General features: G+C 41.1%; 1 protein-coding gene across 1 annotated transcript in view; it reads left to right on the plus strand.

Moving 5' to 3' along the window:
• rngtt (RNA guanylyltransferase and 5'-phosphatase) overlaps window positions 1–23477 on the plus strand; it is a 143366-nt gene that overhangs the window by 103386 nt on the left and 16503 nt on the right. Inside the window, exons 13-14 of the mRNA XM_049590275.1 lie at window positions 9476–9576; window positions 20248–20314. Of these exons, the coding sequence (XP_049446232.1) occupies window positions 9476–9576; window positions 20248–20314 (168 nt within the window). The remainder of the gene's footprint in view (window positions 1–9475; window positions 9577–20247; window positions 20315–23477) is intronic.

Genomic DNA, 23477 nt, shown 5'->3' on the forward strand with positions numbered 1-23477 from the left:
GTTCGACAGTCCACCGCAACACTGTTTACCACAGCAGTGATTTTCTTCTATATGGTATTTTCCCGACTTCCTTTGATGAAACTTTTCAGACTGCCAGATAGAACCAGTTGGTTAAACTGGACCTGGGACGTCCGTGTTTCCATTTCCAGCTTAGAGAAGTTTCTCTGCTTGGCTGTATTATGTCTCTCCATGTTGTAAACTCTAGTAGTGAGGCCTCTAAACTGAGAATATATTGGGCTGGAATAGGTCAGATCTGGGCTGGTTTGTAAGATAGATTGATAAATGAGGGCCACTGTATGTTTGCTGTTATCTCCCTGGACTTTATTAGTTCGGCTCCTTGCCCACAGGTTATTTCCCAGTATTGACTTCAAGGAAAGGCTACACCTGGTCCTACCAATCGCAGCAAACAAACAGTAGCATCCCTAACACTGCTGTCTGATAACCTGTCAAGCACCTGCACCTTTAAAGAATAATGCATGGCTGTTCTGCCTTTTCATTTATGAGCTCCAGGCTTTTTTAATGTACAGTTCATGCTTGGACAGACATTGTTGGTGTGTTTCCTGTGTTGAGTTTCTTGCCAATTTGGACTGTTTTGATTATGCAGTTGCTTGTGGAAGTTATAAAGTCTTAGGTGGCAGTTTTGTGGACTACTTTGAGTTTTTATCTTTGTCACCAAAAAAGGTTGAGTTGAAATAGAAACAGAAAACTGCAAAGTCAGCCAAGCAGCGCTTGCACAGCTGTACTGCTGGTGATGCCTGCAGTCACCTCATGCTGGTATTTTTGAAAGCTGGCACAATTTGTGAGAGTTTGTTATGTTCAGAATCCTTTAACAAGAGATAAGAAGATGGGAGTCCAGGAAACAGAGGTAAGGAGCAATCAAATACAGGTTACAGAGAGAGCTGCAGGTTAGAATGAGTAAATGGAGAACAGGATAGAGAAGAGTGGCGAGCCGTCAGTAAATCCTGTAATTGTAAGCTCTGTAATCAGCTCACTCTTATTACAAAAATACACATTTTTTTCACTTATTCAAAAGTTCTCACAACTTTTTGCTGAAAAAAATAGACCCACTGAAAACTCCATTTATACATTCTTAAACATTATCACTAAAAAAGTTCAGTGCAGGCGCACAGTATTGGGAAGAGGGATTAGATCTTCCTGGATCAATAACTCAGAAAGGAAACACAAATGGCGCTCTTTTCCAACTGAGACAACAGGCTACATTTCAAACAAGCTGTCCTCCAAGCTGGACATATAATGTTGCCGTCTGTGTGCAGCCTGCTGTGAGACGAGTATGAAAGTGCAACACCGATAAGAGGTTCTATGAAGATAGTCAACTTGATTATAACGTGTATTGTCTCCAAAATCACTTCACATATCAGTGGTGTCATGTTGGTTATACCACATGCGCGAATTTCGACAGGGTAGTGTTGTCTCAAACCAAACACTGCCGTTGTGCACTTACCAGAAATGACGACCGCAGCTGTTAGCTAGTTAGCAAACTAGCATTAGCATTCACGTTATCGTTCGGGGTAATATAATTTAAAAATAATTACAGACTGCTAAATTAACCAAGTAAACATACCGCTGGCTTATATCTGACAACATTATAGTGGTGCTTAGTGCAAAAAACACATGTATTATACAATGCAGCGACATTCGCAGTTGCACAGTCCTCGGCCGCCATTTCCAGTTTGAAAAGTGGTCCCTGCCCTTCCACTATGTAGCCAAGATGCCAACTATTGAGTGCGAGAGGGGTCCATAGTTCTACACTCAGCTTCTTTACTGTTTTGAGTGCACCATCTGGGTACTCATAGTGCACTGCATTTTTCCATACTTCTAAGTGTGAACGTTCTTATGCACTCAAAATATTAAGTGTAAGTACAGAAGTACGCAATCTGAGACACAGCAAATGTCTTTTCAATCTTACTTCCACATTAAACTGCCGAGGTCTCCACCAGAATCGCTAACTTTAGCTAAAAGCACCAGCATTGATAAAAGAACGTAAATCTTATGACACTCGCAAGGTGGTGCTAGTTGCCATGCAACCAATAACAAGATGTCATCTCTAACCTGACAGACACTTGTTAGAGTGGTACAGTTTGACATGGTAACCGAGAAGGGCGAGCAGTGTATTACTGTAACTTAAAGTCAAATTGAAGTGGACCTTGGATAATTAAAATGCATTGAACTCATTTCATATCACGTTCAGGGGCCAAAAAAATGTTTCTTAGGGCTGCCATTGGCCCACTGACTGAGTTTGAGGAGACCCTCAAACCATATGTGTGGTGGCTGTTAAGTTATTCATTACCAGAAAGATGTTCTCGGATATTTTCAAAGACGTTCAAGTAATTGATTTGTTTTTTACAGTAATTACAGTCATTTGTTTTGGCATTTATGCTCCACTTTTGTTTTTAATGGAAGAGGCCACCTCTGCTTTCACACTGTGCATCTCCCTCAGTCTGAGAGTCATAACCTCTGAATTTCTAACCTGAAACAGCAGGCAATTTATATGCAATAGAACATCATTACATGAAAATGATTTTGATAGATGGGAGATGTGTTCTTGAATGCAAGGCCGGGTTTGAAGGTCTGTTTTTGTGCTTCGGCAATAAAGCCCTTATTTTGTATGTGCAGTCACTTATTGACAAGGATAACAATGGTAATGAAGGCGGGAGTGCAACCGGCAGCACTTTTTCATTTAGGAATGAATTTGAAGGTTTATTGTTTATTTAATCTGCAGACTGATTGGGTTTTCATGGGGTTGTTGCCATAGTTCTGCTGGCTTGGTTTAAGCAAATTTCACTTTGGTTAAAAATGTAGCACACACATTTTCGGAAGCCTCGACAGCCCCCCAGGCCAGTGGATTTTCTGGGGCTCACTATTCATTCCCTAGTAGAAGTTTTCATGTACTGTTATTGTTTTAGCACAGTGAAGACAAACAGCTTAAGCTTTTTGGAAGTTGGTATTGTGTGTCTTTTTCTTTTATTTAGCTAAATTATGAAGTCATTACATCAACAATTTTAGAAGACTCAATCACTAGACGGGGCAGCTGTGGCTCAGGAGGTAAAGCAGGTCGTCCTTTAATCAAGGTTTGATCCCTGGCTCTTCATGAGCAAGGTTTATCAGGCCCAAAGTGTCAAGGCCCCCTTTGGCCTCCACCTGCAAAATGTCAGATTAACACATACCAACCATGACCAGTAAAATTTAAAATTACTAGAAAGGAAAAAAAGCCGTGGAAATGCAAGGGGCTAGGTACCATGTCTGAAGGGTTACTTTTGATTCCAGTGGTACCATACCGAAAGTGTTTGGTGCAAACGGAGTGAAAGTGACCTAAGAAGACACAAAATTACCTTAAAGAGAAACAAAACAACCACAGAGAGACACAACACAACTACAAAGAGACATAATACGGTAACAGAAAGGGACAAAACCACCACAAGTTTAGCATTTTTGCTCCTACTTAGTAGACGTGCTGGAGCCTCCTGCATGTCTTGGCTCAGGGGCCCATGATCTTACAATCCATGTCAATTGTTGAAGTCAGCAAGACACTGAACCTCATGTTGATTGCTGGGCTGGCAGGCACCTTGCATGGCAGCTCCGATACTGTTGGTGTATAAATGTGTGTGAATGGGTGAATGAGAAGCAAATTGTAAAGTGCTTTGTCCCCTAACGTAGAAAGGCGCTACGTAAATGCAGTCAATTTACCATTTAGATGCACATATACATTTCATTTTGCATCAGAGCTACATAAGAGGACTGAGTCTTTTCACAAGAGGTTATTTTGATGCCTGAGCAGCATAGCATAACTAACTGCATTGAAGAATGTTCCCTTCCACACCCACGTTTCCAGAAGAAAAGATGTACTCTGTCGAGGTTCTTCAAAAGAGACATGCCCTCTCTTCCTGCTCTCTAGCTAACTGTGGTGAATAGCCTTTGTGGAGTGTGTTAGTTTCAAAGGCACATGAAGGCCGCCTCCCACACGGAGAGCTCCGCCGCAGACAAAGCAGAAGGACACCCCACACTCATGTTCCCTTCACTTTACACCTAAAACGACAAAGTCAACCTGCCCTTGATTCAGCCAGTTTATAAATGAGAATCTGCCATGAGGACGTTGCCATCGGTATATGATTTTATTTTCATAATGATGCCCACGCAGTGCATTATATTTAAGTCCAACTGAAATTAAGTTACTTATCACTTTTTGTATGTTTTTAATTTATTTAAATAGTTTTTTATTATCAAAAGGAATAAAAAGGTGTTTTTGGGACATATCAGAAATGCTCACTTTTGTCTCATCCGGCTGGAGGCGCATGTTGATGTCTATGCTGCAGCTGGCAGGGTCAGTGTCAGTGTCAGTGTCAGCCTGTGTGCTGTAGCCTTCATGTCGGGGACAGACAGTGTGTTGTTAGTCACGTTAAAGAGAAAGGACCACATAAGCATCTAACCCGAACAAAGTGACATTTACAGGTATGTTTATTAGCCATCTAGCCTTCAAATTGAGCAGTGCACCTCACCCCGCTGAATGTTGGTCATTCATTCAACCAGTTAAGTCACAGGTTCAGACAAGTGTTCATGTTTGTAACTTAGACAAGAAGGAGACTTTAACAGGAAAGCTAATGTGGGCTGTTCAGAGTCTGTGGCTCTTGTGTTGTGTAGCAGGCTGCTGTCTGGCTCGGTGTAACTGGCTGCTCTGCTTTAGTTAAAGCAAAGTATTTATAGAGTTACAGTATTTATGACTTAGGCTAAAAAACTAAAGCACTTGGTTAGGGAAAGGTCACTGCCATTGGTGAAAAATAGCAATAATAATAATAATAATAATTGTAGAAATGAACCAGTCTGTAAACTCTGGTCTCGAACCTGAAAGTTAAATATACTATATACCCACAATTCCCACCAGTACTCCCACAAGGCCTCATTATGCTTCAAACAAAGTGCTTACTGGGTCATCTAACAGCATCTGAAACCACATTTCCAGCCTCAGAAATTCTCAAGGGGCTTCCTCCAATTTTTTTTTTAACATGAACTCTGTCAAGGAGATACAGTTCAAACATGTACACAATTATCCCCATTTGTTTGCATCATTGTGTGGTGACCACAGACTGCATAAAATCATAGACACCATGGCATGCCCTTTGGTTTGTGTACTCTTGTTTTGAAGCCCCAAGTTTTGCATTTTGGCTGTCACCATATTTGGAGCTAGAAGTGACCATATTTGGACGAGAGAGTAGAGCTAACCCTAACACTAGCTGCTAGCTTGGTTAGCACTGTGCACGTTTAGTCTGTGGTCAACTTTGACAATACTAATGCTAATTTTTGCTTGCAAAAAAAGGCTTAAAGTATTACACAAAATGTACTTAACAGAAAAACTGAACATCCGACTTCTTAGAGTGTCTTTTAGTACGACCAAATGCTGAACAAGACTTTTTTAGGTCTTTAAAATGTTGCAATAAACTTTCACAAACTGGAAACACACTGAAATAGTGACAGCTACAGCTACACTCACACTCTGTGAATCTGAGGTTTCACCATGTTTATGTTACCCAACCACACCCGTAGCAGCTGGAGGTGCCTTTTTTAAATTGCTTTCAATGAGAATGAAGCTTTATGCTCATTGTTTTTGCGTTGCAACGTGACTCCCGTTGCTGTGCTTTAAGCGCCTGGTGTTTTTGCTGGAGTGTCCTGAACTCCTCGAGTTGAAAAAACTTCCACCCAAAGCATAAACACGTGTCATCTCTTTTTCCTAATTTTTCATCCCAGTCGGATGATTTGTGAGGTGGGTCTTCTGTGATGGTCACAAGTTTACAGTTGGTAAACTTGTTGGAGAAACTTGTGGTAGTGGTTGCTGGATACCCAAAGCTATATGGCCCGACGACAGACAGTAGGTTGTCAAACCGCCCCGAGTCATCCTAAAATATGCCTGGAAACGGCCATTATCGAGGCGAAGCTCCTGGACCAACTGGTGGTACTCCCCTTGATCCACCCTCTTTTTTAGGGTCTTATGTACCCACACAGATCTCTGTTTCCCTGTGCCCAACAAACTATTTACTGACAGCATCTCATCGTCAACCAGAGCTACAGCAAGTACCCTCTGCCTCAACATTTTGATTTACAGGGAAAGGGTAGAATAAGGAGGTGAGTCCGTGGTTGCCTGGCAGCAATAAAAAAGGCGCAGCCATTTTCCTCTTCTTTGTTTTCCTAGTGGCATTTGACAAAAAAAAGGCAGTGCGGCGCACCTCAAAACACCTTAATTATGCATTGCCATAAGCCTAACTAAAATTTAAATGGGTGAGTTATGTAAGTATTCACCTCCATACAGTTGTCATGAATGGAGAAATAAGCCATTGAGACCAAAACCATATTTTGCACTAGGCTGTAAACATGTTTATTTCTGCTGTAAAATTGGGCATTTTAACATGGATGTCTATGGGGATTTACTCGCTTCTGGAGCCAAGTGGGGCGGAGGAACTGCAGTTTTTGGCACTTCTGTGTTGGCTTCATTTTTCAGCCCTGGAGGCTGAAGACCGAGTTCTTGGAGAAACATCAGGGAAACATTGTGATGCAGTCTGGAGGAAAGGCTGTAGTGGCTTTCTGCTCCACCTTGGAGTATGGTCAAGTATAAACACTTGTACATCCTACTTGGTTTCAAGCATACCAAACCCATTACTTTCCATCATGGCACAGAACTTTGACATCAGAAGTGAACTGTGTGCTGTAGAATCATACAACACCAGTGTAATTTCTTGGGTTACTGGGCTTGACCCTGAAGTGTTAGTAAACCATTAGAAAACTTGTCAGCCTGCAAGATTTCCCTGCTATTCAGCAAGTCTAACAGCTTGCCAAACCCAGGCACCAGTGCATTTGTGGAGGAGTAGGGTAGTTTCTGATGACAAGTAGTGGTGCTTTTCTTTTTTCCCATGGTGATTTAAAGTTTTCCTTTAAAGTCTTGCCGTAGGATCATACGTGGGTGGATCCAGGAACCCCTTATTTGATCATGTGCTGTGACGGCGCACATTCTCCAGAGGAATCCTGTCTGTTTTTCCACACATTTCCCTGGAGTAGACTTCTGTTACCGGGCAACCTGACAGTGACGGAGTCTGGTCATCTGTTCCCGCCTCCACCCGTCATGCCTTTACATTTCTCATGTTCCAGTGCTCTTGTTTCATGTACTCCTAAATGTCAGCCACGCATAAATAATCAAAGTGATGGAGGGAAGCATGTTGTTTGGTTATGTGTCATATGTTGCTGCACATTGAAACAGTAGTGATGTGAAACATGTAATCATGTTGAATCATAATTTGTCAGCCCATAATGTATCTACACTTGTATTCTTGTGCTCCCAACATGCAATTTTCTACTAATCATTTTTCATTTCAAATGTGGAGTAAATGATTTAATAGGCTGTCTTTTTGTTTGCACTTCCTTGATGTTTTTGATACCCAGGGACTAATTACTGACATAAGATCAAATCAGTTCCACGACTTGCTGCTCCAGATAGTTGGATACTAGCAGCGCATCATAATGGAGCCTAATTTGTTCAAGGGTTTTCAGCTCATTAACTGTGACTGTTGCCTCAAAACTCACAAATTACTCAACCATTAAGTCTGCAGCGCTATTGGTTGACTGCTGCTGCTGGAAACCACAGTGTCACTCTTGGTCCATGAAAGAGGGTCTAGCTGCAGAGCTCCAGGCTCGGGTCCACATTCTCCATCTGACCCTTTACAGTTGTGAGCTCAGAGAAAGAGAAAATTGTGTACATGTGCCAGAGATGTTTTCAGGATACAGTGTTTGAATAAGCCACACGGCCTACTCCAGCAACACCAAGGTCAAATGTACAACCTCATATTTCAGTGTAAGTTGAAAGTAGCCATTCTAATGTGGTTAGCAAAACAACTTAATTTCAGCCTACATAAAAGGGCCTCATTCACCAGTATATTTTCAGTAAGTTTGCTCTTAAATTCTTTTCTTAAGAAAGGTCATAAGAAAAGTCTGTCAGATTCATGACATGCTCTTAAACAGCAGAATTGTTTGCACCTGTGTTCTTACTATGATGAATCCCATTGTCCTCGTAAGCTGACAGCATGTGCCAGTTGATCCAAATTTGCATAGATAAACGCTCCACAAATCGCCATAATAGGGCACGAGACTGCAGGGTGGTGTGCACAGACAGAAACTGATGAAGAAGAAGTTGAGAGAATTAAGTCAAATGCTCAACCAGAAGTCTAAACAGGGCGAAGCACCCGACTCCAGATATTAAAAAAATACATAAATCTGTTTTTAAAAGGATGTAATCTACCTCTACAGAAAGTGAATGCCAAACGAGCTGTTATATCTAGTAGCACCAGGAGTGGATAAAAAAAATCACAAAAAAAGATGCATGGAATGCTGAAAATATGTTTAATCAACCACCTGAACTGCAAACTTGATGCAGTATAGAAACACAATTTTTAGGAAAAGAGGAAAGAGATGAGCATCACGACGCTGTCCACAGTTTGTCCCGTCCATGATATTTTGCTGATCGAAAGAAGACTTTTTGTAAAATACCCTGTAATATTTTACAACTGTAGAAATGAAGACAACGAAGTAATCAGTTATTTTACACAAACACGTTAGCATAAAACATGTGTTAAAGTTCTCTTGAGTGTGCGTAGATTCGGTTCTTATGTAAGAACGAATCCCAAACAAGAAAACATTAGTGTTTGACAAAATCTTCATGAAAACTGTGTTAGTGGTTTGTTTCCAAACACATGGTGAACAGGGCCCAGTGTTAGATTGCTAACGACATTAGCATAGCTAGCTGATAGTTTAGCTTAGTAGAAGTTATTTGCGGCTTAATGTTAAGTTTCCAATCTTTATATGTTTCAGTTCAATCAAAATGTCAGGTTGTATATTAAACCTTGGTGTTATTGGTGGGTGTGTGGCTTATTCAAACTAATGAACATGTGCTGTCGTATCCTGATTATCATATCCAAAGCCTACACTTATTCATTAATGATAAGCACAACAAACAATATGTAACCTAAATGTGAATCTAAATGTCATCAGTCAGCTTATAAAAGGCCTACCCACAATTCAAATCGGATCAAAAAAAATAATTTTCCATCAACTACCTTACACATTTTTATCCAAAATAAGGTTCCATGGTGGTTCATTTGAAGGGGAGGGAATTCTCTTCTCCATATATTGGCATGGCAGTGATTCAGTGTATTAAATATGTGCTCAGTGGGCAACATAAGCGGGACAAGACAATATGCTTTGTAATGTAATACAGTGGCATGTAACTGTTATTTATTGATAGATAGAATGGAAAAACCTGATTTTCCAACTTAATACACATGGGTTCTAGTGATGGAGGGTGGGCGCCTAGAGCCTGGAGCTCTGCAGCGGGATCCTGTTACCATGAAAGCAGCTTTAATGTGTTTATCCCCAACAGATCTTCTGTATGATTAATTTTCTGGGGTTTTCTTGTCTCCTGCAGAGATACAAGGCCGGCAGGTGTGACGACATCCTCAAGTGGAAGCCCCCCAACCTCAACTCTGTGGACTTTCGCCTCAAGATCACCAAAGTAGGAGGAGAAGGGTAAGTCACTGTTGCCAAGGAAACACTCTGCCTGATGAGTCTGATTGCACCTATCATTTTGTGACACACTAGAGTACTTCACACACACACACACACACACACACAGACTATGTGTGTTGGCGTCAAAGGCAGTGCTTTAATCTTTTCTTTACCATCCAATCTTATCTCACATTTCCATCTCTCCCTGGGGATCAATTCTTGTTTCGTGGCTATACATGCAATGAAAAACACTCCTGCCATTCCTCTTTTTCTCTCATTTCATGTTTATCATCCTCTGCAACATAAATTATTCAGAAACACTGGTGTTCATCGTAACCCTCATCCCTGTAAACATTAGGGCTCTGCTGGGAAAAAAAAACAAACAAAAAGAAAACAATTCTACAACTATAAAAGACAATCAATTCCTGGAGGTCATTACAGCCTGTGGTGGGTATTTCTTATACGAAATAGGAACTAGTAACACTGGTAGTCTAAAAATCTAATGGATTAGGTTATGAGGAGAAAATCAATTTTTGTTTTTTTTAGCCCTGCTGGTGTAGTGGCTCTGGGAGAGGAGATGGACAAAGGACTAACATATCTCAAAAACTGTTGGAAGGATTACAAAGTAGGGGTGGGTGATATGGCTCTAAAATAATTTCATAATATTTCAGGGTATTTTTGTGATAATGATATTCTGAAATATTGTTAAAAACTAAGCAAAAATTATCTCTCATTCTTTAGTTTGTAAACAACAGCAGTAACTCAGAGTGAGGTCAGATTCTGTATACAATATTAATAGTTCAACAAAATAAAATCTACCTGAAATTACACATTTAAACAGCTCCCAGATACAAATCATGTATCCTGGGATCTAAATATATAAATCAACAGGTGATGTTCTTCTCTTTTAACAAAATCCTAAATGATGGAGACCTTTATGCTCTGCCATTTCTCCTCTAATCATCACGCTGTAACCTGTGACAGGCTGTTATGATACCAGAACTATCACACATTCACATATATGTGTGAGCGTCACGTAGGTTTACATTACCAAAGGTTTATGACAAAATCACTTGACAACACTGACTCCTGTGTACGCAAGGTGAGAAAGGAGAGGGAGAGACGCTGCACTGCTGCCGGAGGAGCCACTGAATGAGTTCCATATGTCGGGAGGATAACTCGCAGTAATTCGCTAAAAGAGTCTGAGAAGTCCAGGGCTGTTCATTAAGCATTCGGGACACTACAGTTTATTCCACACTAAAGAAGCTGCTCCTCTTTTCGGAACCACCGTGGAGTCATAATTTCACTTTCAGCCATGTTTTTTGTTGCAGTGGGTAACAGTATGAAGTCAATATGTCAGCAAGTCGAAATATAACGAGTATCACAATATGATATTAAATATTAAACCAGTATTATCGTGAAAGAGATGATATGGCCCACCCCTATTACAAAGACATTGCTGATCCCCAGAGGATGGCACCTACTGTCTTTGCCGATCTTTTGACATTTTCTCTAGTGCCATGAAGCTGGTTGACATTATTGGTCATAACAACTCAAACAGCTATTCATTGGATTTGGGACAGGTGTTCGTGGTTCCCAGATAGGGCTGGGCAATATATCAGTATTATATCAATATTGTGATAGTAGATCAGATATCATCTTAGATCTGAGAAACCTTAATATGACATAAGTGTTGTCTTTTCCTGGTTTAGTTTAACTGGTTAGTTTTAGTTCTGTTATTTTCCTGTACTCGCTTAGTCATTACATCCATGTAACAGATGATTATTTATCAAAAATGTTTAAATATAGTCGACGATATGGTATTATCGCAATATTGATATCGAGGTATTCGGTCAAAAATATCATGATTTATTTATTTCTCACCTGGTTCTTTGCCCAGAGGATGAATACTATTAACTCTGAGGATCCCTTAACTTTTCCTCTAACGCCACCAGCAGGTCTAAATATTTACTTATCTATTGAAACATTGCAACAACCACTATTTGCACAGAATTTTAAACAGACATTCATTGTTCTCAGAGGATGAATCTTGATGACTTTTGTTATCCCTCTACTTTTCTTAAAGCTCCATCATGTGGTTGACATTTGAGATATTTGCAAAATACATCTTTAACTATCAGATGAATTGCCATTAAATGTGGTACAGACATTCATGTTCCCCTCAAGATGTATTGTAATAATTTTGATGATCACTGAATGTGGAAACAAACTTTCCCCTCTAGCGTTTCCAAGTGGTATTATTGTTGGCGCAGCTGTGACAAAGGCAGCCGAATCACTCTCTGTTTTCCCCAGAGTAACACCAGCAACACAAGACAAAACCATGAGTTAATTCTTTTAGTCTGTAATCAAGACATAAAGCAGATAGAAATGGTGCCAGGCTGCCAGCCTGGCAGGATCACCAGTCAGCACTCATTTTCCTAGGAGATCGTACCCAGTGGCAGACAGAATTACATAGTGAACGTGAGGCTTATCGGGAACAAATCTAAACGCAGATGGTGCCATTATTCTATAGCCATTACATTGTGCAATCAACATTTGCTTCATAACGATAAGTTAAAGCAAAAAACTTGTCTATTGCCAGTTTAACATCAGGTCAAAATGTTATTTTGTCCAGTTCTTTGGTTTATGACCAAATACGTGCCAAGCTGACAATGTTCCCATCAACCTCAGCTGCACTTTGTGTTTACTGCTAATTAGCAAATGTTGGCATGCTAACGTGCTAAACTAAAATGACGAACATAGTACTATCTAAACATCAGCATGCAGGCATTGTAATGTTGAGCACATCCGCATGCTGACATGAGAACCACACTGTGCCTAAGTGCAGTCTCTCAGAGCTGCTAGCGCGGCTTGTAGACTCCTACTATTGTTTTCTCCTGTCAGCACAATGCACATCTCTTTGCTCTGTCTGCTTTTTCTTCAGATCAGTCTGTGAGTATTGTCTGAGTGCAAGCAAACAGACTCATAGCAGTGAGCTTTCTGGTCACGCTGCCTTTTCCTCCGAGAGCCAGGTGACCTTAGTGACTGTCCCAGCTTTGTAGCCATGAGCCTGCCACCATTCACCAACAACAGACTGAGAGGATCACAGTGGGGCACAGTCAGTCATCCTACTCTAGAGCCAGCCAGCAAGCCAGCTAGTCAGCTTCTTGACTCCTCCCTGTGTGTGGGAGAGCACAGACGATCATTGTTGCCATTTGAGAATGTTCTCATGTTTCCCCCGAAAGATGAATTTCGCTGGCAGAGGAGCACTCAGCAGATCTCACTCAGTCTCGGTGTAGGTTTTCAAATCTCTCCTTAGTTACTGTCTGAGAGAGAGCGAGATGGACAGACATATAAGGAGGTAACAACTGTTTATTCATCAGCCCACACAGTCAATCCTTGAGCACGTCTTTGTGTACCACAGAGGCATATACAGCCTTGCAAGTTTTATTACCTTCACTGAAACCAAGCACAGAGGTAGACAGTGATTATTGTGTGGCAGGAAGAGTGGAGAGGTGGAAAACAACAAAATGGAAAGATGAAGCAATCCCATAAAGCAAGCCGGTGCCCCTCCCAAGTCTGGAATTGAACAGAGTTTTGTATAGATATCTTAAATTATGCATAATTTGAGCCAGCGAGGTGATGAGTAATGGTTACATCATTCATTAGTAGCGATTTTGAAGACCCAGAGAAGGAGTCTGGTAGTGTCTGATTGGCTTGGATTGGCTCTCTAGAGGCCAGAGTCGAGAGGCTTAATGTTACTGGCCTTTCTGCTCTGTCGACTCAATTGTCATTACAGCATCCCGATCCATATATTGTTTGAAGGATCCAGTTAGTCATTTGTGACTCACGCAAAAGCGTCAAAGTGAAGTTAACAGCATGTGATCAATGATTTTATTCTTGACTGTGTTGCCGTGAGAATTCATCTTTCTTGCAACGTCTCATCTGCAGAGCCGCCATGACGTTGGCGTTTGTGGTTCTGAGTGAGAAGATTCAAACAAACATTATTTCTGCAGTGTCAATTGTGAGATGCAAACAGATGCTGCAGAGAAAGACGGGTAAAAAAGACATTCGTTGCACTTGTAGTGCAGTTCAGAGAAAGTGGATCTGAGATGTCAAGAGAGCCACTGTGCTTGCAGCATTTCAGCCATCCGCACAAACATGAAGGATGCTGCGGAACAAACATGGAGCCTGTCTTTGGACTCTGAACCGTGAATGGATTTCTCTGTATAGACACAGAGATTTGTGGAGTTGGCCCCCCTATGACCCAGCTGTTTCCAGTTGGCACGACATCACAGGGAGTGTGTTACCTGAACTGCAGCATTACACATTTCATGGAATTTAATGCCTAATTGCTCAGCTGTGTAACAGACTTGTGACAATTTTTTGGGCCTGTCTTCACAGCGTTTGTTAATCATTATTTATTCATTATTATTGATAGTCATCGGCAGCATATCACAGCTGCTCTTAGTCAGAATACGTAAGGATAATTTTTATTTTTGTCAACATATACAGTACAGGCCAAAAGTTTGGACACACCTTCTCATTCAATGCGTTTTCTTTTATTTTATTTACATTGTAGATTCTCACTGAAGGCATCAAAACTATGAATGAACACATGTGGAGTTATGTACTTAACAAAAAAAGGTGAAATAACTGAAAACATGTTTTATATTCTAGTTTCTTCAAAATAGCCACCCTTTGCTCTGATTACTGCTTTGCACACTCTTGGCATTCTCTCCATGAGCTTCAAGAGGTAGTCACCTGAAATGGTTTTCCAACAGTCTTGAAGGAGTTCCCAGAGGTGTTTAGCACTTGTTGGCCCCTTTGCCTTCACTCTGCGGTCCAGCTCACCCCAAACCATCTCGATTGGGTTCAGGTCCGGTGACTGTGGAGGCCAGGTCATCTGCCGCAGCACTCCATCACTCTCCTTCTTGGTCAAATAGCCCTTACACAGCCTGGAGGTGTGTTTGGGGTCATTGTCCGGTTGTTGTCATTCACTGCCCTGTCATCGGTGATGCAGAGAGAAGTCTGCACCCCATTTATCGTCCACAAAACAGGGTTGCAAAACAGGCTGACGTGGGAGTCTCTCTCATTGGGATATTTTTAAAAAGTGCGTTTTTGCATTGTCCTTTTTAGGCAAGAGCAGGGGTTTAGTGCTGCCGGAGCGCGCTGGAGCGACTGTGAGGATTAGAATATATGCAGTTCACATAATCCAGTCGAAATTCAAAAAAATATAGTTTGTAAATGCTTGAAGATCCAATCACTGAAGCATATTTCATCCAAGAGAGACAGAACAAATGGAATGGTCAAAGTTGTCATATTGAAAATTAAGGTGTGTTGATTGATGTACACCTTAAAAGTTGCCAGTAGCTGCCGGCAGTTGGCAGTGAATTAAATTGGGGTTTATTGGTCTGTAGCTGCAAACTATTAACTAGTGAAGATTACCAGGCAGCAAACATCCTTTCATTTTATAGTTATATAGATAAACTTTATTCCAGACTCAAGTCCATATAAAATACATACACACAGACAATACAATATATAGTTACAGTTTACTAATGTGTGTAAAAGCATGGTATGAACAGTGGTTACATACTGTAGTCCAAAATCGGCCACAGCTCACTCCTAAGCAAGAGTGACCATTCTCCACTGACATCAATGGGCTGCAGTGTTTCTAGCTCCACCTTTTAGTGCTGGATCAGTGTGCTTGGTACCCCAACAAAGGCATGACAAAAAATGGGGGAAGTAAGGAACGCTTCTACTGGTGCCATCCACAACTTTTTACAATAGAAACACAAAAATAACTGTTCTAATGTGTCCTGAACTGAACCAGACTGGTTGGTAGAAGTGAGGCTCCAGGCACTGACAAGCTCCAGATCATTCTGGTCTTTGTGATTGAACTTTCTTTAAAAGATGTTTCAACTTGTGTTTAAAATGATCTCATTCATGATCCAGTTTGAAGGTTTGTGGGTATTGAGTTCCACATATTGATCCTCCAAACAGAAATAGAAGTTGCCATGCTCTTAGACTTCCTCACCCTGTGCACTCAGCCTCAGGCCCATTGTTCCTACCTGAGACAAATACAGACTATACTTTCATTCTCTTAAAATGCAGGAACAGCTGGGCACTGCGCTTTATTGGGGACTGTTTCAGTTGCTAATTGATACACATTTAGAACACTACTGAGTATGAACATCACCACAGTGTGTGTGGCACTGACTCAAAATAAACTACAGTGCAGATGTTGGTGATAATGAAGTCATGTCATCGTGTGCAATGCAGCGACTCATTGATGTGATTTGACGAAACTGGAGGTCTTTGTCACACAGGGACAGGTTATATCAGGCTCTGGCTGTACAGGTATTATTGTGGGATTTTTTTGATGCTTAAAGACACACACTCACCGGCCACTTTATTAGGTACACCTGTTGAAATGCTCGTTAATGCAAGTAGTTAATTGGCCAATCACGTGGCAGCAACTCAGTGCATTTAGGCATGTAGACATGGTGTAGACGACCTGCTGAAGTTCAAACCGAGCATCAGAATGGGTAAGAAAGGTGATTTAAGTGACTTTGAACATGGCATGGTTGTTGGTACCAGACGGGCTGGTCTGAGTATCTCAGAAACTGAGAATCTATTAGGATTTTCACACACAACCATCTCTAGGGTTTACAGAGGATGGTCTGAAAAAGAGAGAATATCCAGTGAGCAGCAGTTCTCTGGGTGAAAATGCCTTGTTGATGCCAGAGGTCAGAGGAGAATGGCCAGACTGGTTCAAGATGATAGAAAGGCAACAGTAACTCAAATAACCACTCGTTACAACCAAGGTATGCAGAAGACCATCTCTGAACCAACAACACGTCGAGGCTGAGGCTACAATTCACACAGGCTCACCAATACTGGACAATAGAAGATTGTAAAAATGTTGCCTGGTCTGATGAGTCTGGATTTCTGCTGCGACATTCAGATGGTAGGGTCAGAGTTTGGTGTAAACAACATGAAAGCATGGATCCATCCTGCCTTGTATCAAATGTTCCGGCTGGTGGTGGTGGTGTAATGGTGTGGGGGATATTTTCTTGGCACACTTTGGGCCCCTTAGTACCAACTGAGCATGGTTTAAACACCACAGCCTACCTGAGTATTGTTGCTGACCGTGTCCATCCCTTTATGACCACAGTGCACCCATCTTCTGATGGCTACTTCCAGCAGGATAACACACCATGTCACAAAGCTCAGATCATCTCAAACTGGTTTCTTGAACATGACAATGAGTTCACTGTACTCCAATGACCTCCACAGTCACCAGATCTCAATTCAATAGAGCACCTTTGGGATGTGGTGGAACAGGAGATTCGTATCAGATCTGCAGCAACTGTGTGATGCTATCATGTCAGTATGGACCAAAATCTCTGAGGAATGTTTCCAGCATCTTGTTGAATCTGTGCCACCAAGAATAAAGGCAGTTCTGAAGGCAAAAGCCCCCCCCCCCTCGGAATAAGCAAGGTGTACCTAATAAAGTGGCCAGTGAGTGTATATTACCATCTTGCCTCAGGTCATAAAAGTCTTTTATATTTTACCTCTACCCTTAGTACAACATATTGCTTTGTTTCTGACCTTATAAAGTTTTATAAAGAATTTCTAAATCATTTGACATATTGTTCCAGCTGTTCGGTATTACAGGTCTGATTGCATGCTGTTTAAAAACTACCTTGACATTTAACAGCATCTTGATTGTTGAACAGAAATCTTGCCTTGTGTTGGAGTCTTGATTTCATGGGTGTTTTGTGTTGTTAAGTTCTCTTGTTTTAACATAATTTGTCTGACCCAAACTCAGGGAAACTGGTGTTGCATTGTAATTGAAGACAGCAGGACTTTTTTAGATACACACAGCCCTCAAACAGGTTGTGAGTGGAACAGCTTGCAAATGACAACAGAGGAGTCTCATCTGTTTCCTCACCTGTTCCATTGCCTCGGGTAAAATCTCATTGATTTGTTTAGGAATGTGGAATTTTACACCCAACACCGAAGTCATAGGTATTAATACACAGGGTTCCTACGCAGTGTGTAAAACTATGACATTTTATTGTAGTAATTTGGTCACATGTATCTTTCTAAAATATAAAATTCAGAATTTCTAGAAAGAAACTGGTCTTACAAAGAGAGGGTTTGTCCTGGCGTTTGGAGCAGGCAGCCAGCGCAGCCAAATTGTTTACTGCTGTGTGAGAGTGCAGGGCAAGAAGTGCGACGTGTCACTGAATGAATAACGGACAAAGCATCTACGCCTGTGTGTCACAGTCTGCAAAACAGCTCTGACCCAAGTGCCTAGCTGAAATACATGGGGCACGGACGTGACACATTATGTAGGTGGGGCGGAGCGGTTTTTTTATATATTATTTTTACCTGCTAGAATAAAAATAGACCAGCAGTGTAGAAACAGCACTGAGCCACACAGTGCCTATGTGGTTAAGCGGGGCTTCCATTGTCAATGTAGCTGCTCCATTATAATAGGCAAACTATTCTGCTCCTCCGCTCTTTTCCGGTCATTAAAAACACACCAGACACCTAAATTATCACAGCAGAACCCAAGCGTGGGGAAAGTTAGTGAGCAGCGTTCCACTGAAAATTGGCACACTTTGACCACTTCACCATCCAGTGTGAACACAGCTTTAGTTTAGTTACTCTTTGGTCAGAGAGGAACTTGTCTGGGTTTGGTGTTAGTTGATTTGTATGAGCTACAGTACTGAGCTACAATCTTCTGGCAGTTATTTAGCAACATACTAACAAAATTTGAGAAAACTGTCATTTCTTCAGCATTTTATTTTTTACACTTGCTGATCATCATTTGAAAAGCTCGACATCTCTCTAGTTTATGGTCACAAAAACTTGACACTGCAAATAACGAATCTGAGACAACTAGGATTTGTACCCAGATTCACTTTAAACTGATCCACCTCACTGTTAAGAAGCTAACTCGTGTCCTCTCACAGAGTTGGTATCTCTGTCAGAGAAAACTGATCTGAGTTCAGACTGTTTACTTACAGCACAGCTACACTCACAGATAACTCAGCCTCCTACCTGCCTGTCAAACAGCATCGAACCATAAACCTTCCTGAGTCCCGACTGAGTGGAGTCCTACAGGGATCAGTTGTGAGGTCTGGCTACAGGTGGCTGCTAGCTCCACTGCCATTCAGCGGCTTACGAGCGGAGCTAACTGCTAACAGCCATCGCAACAGCTCCACCATCCACAGTCAGACACACACGGCTGACTATTCACTGCTGAATTACAGCTCACAGCTTGCACCAATGGCTGACGCTGCTTCAGAGTGAGTGTTTTTGATTGCTAGCGAAACATCCTGCCGCAGTGTTTGCCAGCCTGTTGCTCCTGCGGCATTTGACGATAATTACAAGCACAGTCGTCTTGGTTTTCTCCACGTTTCGTTTCGTCAACGAAAATGAAACATAAATTTCATCTTATTTTTTATTATCAAGATCTATTTTTAGCTCGTCATGGTCTTGTTTTCGTCATGGAAAAAATTTCATCAACGAAATTAACACTGCTCCCATATTTTAAAGATTTAAGTAAAAGATCTTAGACTTCTTTTTGCACACAGATATAGATAGACAGATATATTTCTCTCACATTTGGTGCACAAATTTGTTAAAATTCACTAAGCACTTCCCTTTTTACTAATGAATTCATCCACCAGCCAGGTGTGGCATATCAAGATGCTGATTAAACAGCATCATTACAACACAGGTGTTCCCTGGGCTGATTACAGTAAAAAGCCATTCTATATTTGTCTGTTGTGTGCATATAAAAAGTCTGAGATCTTTAACTTAAACCTGTGAAAAATGGAATTTTTAAAACCATTTATTTGCATAATAAACATCTAGGTTTGTACGTGACAGTGTCCACCACTGCATGGCTATTTGGCTCTCTTAATGTCTACTGCTGCTTCCTTCCTGCTTGTGCGAGCTATCATTACTTCAGAGGGGGGCCATGGTGGACGGGGAAATGGTCTCCGATTTCAGCTCATGTTCGAATCCCTGAATGAGGTGCTTCAAACGACGTATCCACACTGTTGTTTAGCTGTCAGTTTATCTCAATAGTCCCCCTTATTTCCTCTCTAAAAGTGGATAACTAATATGAAAGCAGCGCTGGTACACTCAGTGCTGACGGCCGACATAGTGTCTGGAAATAACAACGGGGGCACAGAGGAGGTGTTTTTCGGTGGAGGGAGGTAAAGAGTGTGATTAAGACATCTGCTGGGCGTGATCTCTGGGATGAGACACAGATACTGCACAGACACATGTTCACAGCGCAGAGATATAAACCCCGAAATAGTCAGAGTTAGCCATGCTGAGGGCTCACAGTAAGCTCACAGACGGACATACAGTACTGTATAATGACCTTGTGTTCAGTGTCTATAAATGTCCCACAGATTTATTTTCTCCTTGGACTCTGAACGTGCCCATACTGTAGTTCTCCCTGTAAGTTTAGAAACATGAAGCTGTGCAGAAAGACAGAAGGGTTGAGAGAGGTGTAATCTCACATCCCTGCTGTTCTGTTACTAGCTGGAAAATGGAAACGCTGTAGTGATTTTTTTTTTTCTCTTTTTATTGCACCGTCGTTACCACTCAGATACTCTTATGTTGAGGGTGTTAACCATGATCTTTTTGTCTTTCTAGGCTGCTGCCACAGACTGTCGGCTTGCTCTACGTCGGCAACTATGACAGGCCCTTTGCAAAGATGAAGGTGAGAAAATAGACGTGTTGCTTTGTTAAATTTATCTTTGTGCCAACAAGCCAAAGCCCCCTGTGCTCTTTCAGCTTCCCTTTAACATGGCACAAGATTTTAGGGTTTGTTAAAAAGGGCTGAGTTTTTTTCCTGCCAAGAATAAAATGAAGGCTAGGTTTAGAATAGTATCAGTTTCATTGCTCTTCTCTTATTTGAAACGGGCTTATAGTAGGGACAGATCTTAATTATGAAATTTCTGTTTTATGTGTGTATTTTATCAAATTTTAGTGAAAACCTTTCCTGATGTTAATGCAAACTTAACACTAGGGCTGCCCCCAACTAAGAGATTTCCTAGTCAACCAATAGTTGTCATTTAGGGCCGACTAGTCACCTGCATGTTCACAATATTAATTCAATTATTAAATGATAGATTTTGGGCGGGGCAACACAATGGTTTGAGTTGAAGGTGTGAGAAAGAATAGTATCAGTAACACTGTTATCACTGTGCTACATTACAGAGAAATACAAAACCGTACTAATGACCCTTCATTAATATAGGCCTATATTTTATCTACAAGTGCACGTCACACACTGAGCGAGCCGCCTGTTAATGACGCTGTGGGCTAATGGGCATGTAGCTACTGACATGTTTCAGATGATACGTCATGTTTGTAGTCGACCAATGAAGATGAGTTTACATATCACCTTGGGTTCGTCCTTCACCTTCTCAAAATGATCCCACACTTTGGATTTCCTGCCCGACATGTTATTAACTAGCCTGTGGAATAACCGCAGGTACCAGCCCTGGAAATTAACCTGACTCCTGTCTGACTGCTGAGCGTGGCCACTTCCTGTGTCTGTCTTTTCATATTAAATTCCCACATGGTCCAGTCATATAGGATTTGGTTTATTTTGACAAGATGCAACTCCTAATAGAGTTTAATTTTTTTTTCCTGTGACTAAGCGACCAATGAAACCTTGCCAACTAATGACCTTTCTGGTTGACTAAAGTTTGGTAAACTATTAGGTGACGGCCCTACTGAAGCCTGGTTGCCATAGTTATCTGTTTTCTTGATACTGTTAAGATAATACATGTGCAGTGCAACAACGTGCTCACCACGCTGTTTCTCCAGGTAGGTCCAGAGAACTACTTTTATCATTTCCTAATTATTTTCAGTCGTTTCTACGTTGTTTATTTAATGTCTCAGAGATGCTCAACATTTCCTGCACATTCATTTTGGTGAATATGTCTGTGCTTTTGAACTGATGCAAAGCTGGCTACTATGAACCTTTCACTAAACATACATAGATACAACAGTGTGTTTGTTTCTGATTGTTTACACTGGGTGACCGTGTAAACAATTGAGTGATGAAAAGTGCACAGATGGAGAGTTTCAGACAAACATTTAAACTGCCCAAATATTTTCAGTCTCATTCCTAATTTTCTTAACTTAAAAGAACAAATCATCATCAACAATTAATTCATTAATCTAAAACTAAGGCTTTAATTGGTATTGAAATGTCTTAAATCTGTCTTACAAATGCTAAGACATGGGAAGTAGGATTTTATCTAAAGTTTTTTTCCTTACATTGCATTGTAAAATCTACAAATAATTGGTAACATCAGTTTTTTAAAAATAATTTACCGAATGCCTCTCGTTATAACGTCAGGCAAATCAGAATAGCAGAACCAACAGCACTTAAATCTAGGTTGTGGCAGGATGCTCAGAGCTAGCAGAGCTAGTCACTGTTCCCCGGACGACGTGGGGAAGTGCAGATTCAAGGCTCGTTGTTTTTTATGGAAAAAGTTTATCAGTGTGGGCACGATGGGAATTAAGACAGATGATCCAACATGCAGAATAAGAAGCATAAAATCTCTATGTTTATCCAAGCTCTTTCCTACCCTTGTCTGTAATACAGGACAATAAAGTCGTGTTTTATATTACAATTCACATCTGGGCGAAACTGTCCCTAACCTTCGATAATTGATGTTGGTTTATGTTTTTGTTTTCTTTAATTAGTTGTAAAATTGGTTTCTGAATTTATTTCTGAATGGCAATACAAAAGTCTTCAAAACTCTGAAATCTAACTTGCCTTAAGCTGGAGGAACCCTGGAGAAAGCTTAGAGTGGTAATATCCAGACGCAGTGAGTTCCACAGTTTAGGGGCATTAAAACAGAAGTCACTCTCACCGGCACTTTTATGGGACACATAAGGAACATTTAAAAGAAAAGCAGTGGAGGACCTTAGTGATCTGGCTGGAACATTGAATTAAAGAAAATCTCTGACATATGGAGGAACAAGGTCATTTTAAGCTTTATAAACAAGTGAAAACAACTTTAAAATCAGCTCTAACAAATACAGGGAGCCACTGCAGAGGGGTCATGTGATCATTTTTCCTGTTTTAGTAAAGTCTCGCTGCAGGTTTCTGAACTAGCTGTAGTTTTTCAAGTAATCCAGTAAAATGCTCCACTTCAGGTGGGACAGAGACATTTCCACTTAACACAATGAGATTGATGTTAATGATTTCCTTGTTGCATGTTGTCTGTGTAAAAACACTCCATTGTAGTACATGGGATCACACATCATCAGACCTTTGATATGCAATGATGTCGCCTCAGTCAAGTGTACTCCACAATAACAAGCATCTCATCTCCATTATGGGAGAACAGGCTGTAGGGGAACATGATGGAGTTATTACATTTGTCTCTGTTATTTATATTTTGATGAAAATCACTAATGCTAATACACGATATGGAAATTTGCCACTGTGACAAAATGACTCTTATGTGTGTGTGAGCCTTCCAGTAGTCACAGTCACGCTTTGGAAACAGAGAAAATGTGTGTCTCTTCTCCCTCCGGTATTGTCACTGCTCTGCCAGATTCCCATGTATCAGCCCTGGGCTCTGTGACTGAACAACGTAGTGTCTCTGTTTGCTGCTCCGTCTCTGAGCACCTCTCAGGGAGACAGAGCTGCAGCCCCAGGGTCATCTTCTCTTGGCTTTCATGTTGCTATTTTTGTTATGAAATGTCTTTTACAGTCAGTCCAAGTGTGAATATGCTAAAAAAAATGGTGATTTCCTGCCAGAGCAGTACTTGAGGTATGTTTGTTTGCAGCCTGCAGTGCACCACTACAGTGCAGTGTTGATATTCACTGCCTTTCTCATGGGCATGTTAGTGAT

The sequence above is a fragment of the Epinephelus fuscoguttatus genome, linkage group LG11 (genome assembly GCF_011397635.1).
Source record: "Epinephelus fuscoguttatus linkage group LG11, E.fuscoguttatus.final_Chr_v1".
NCBI classification, from domain to species: Eukaryota; Metazoa; Chordata; class Actinopteri; order Perciformes; family Serranidae; genus Epinephelus; species Epinephelus fuscoguttatus.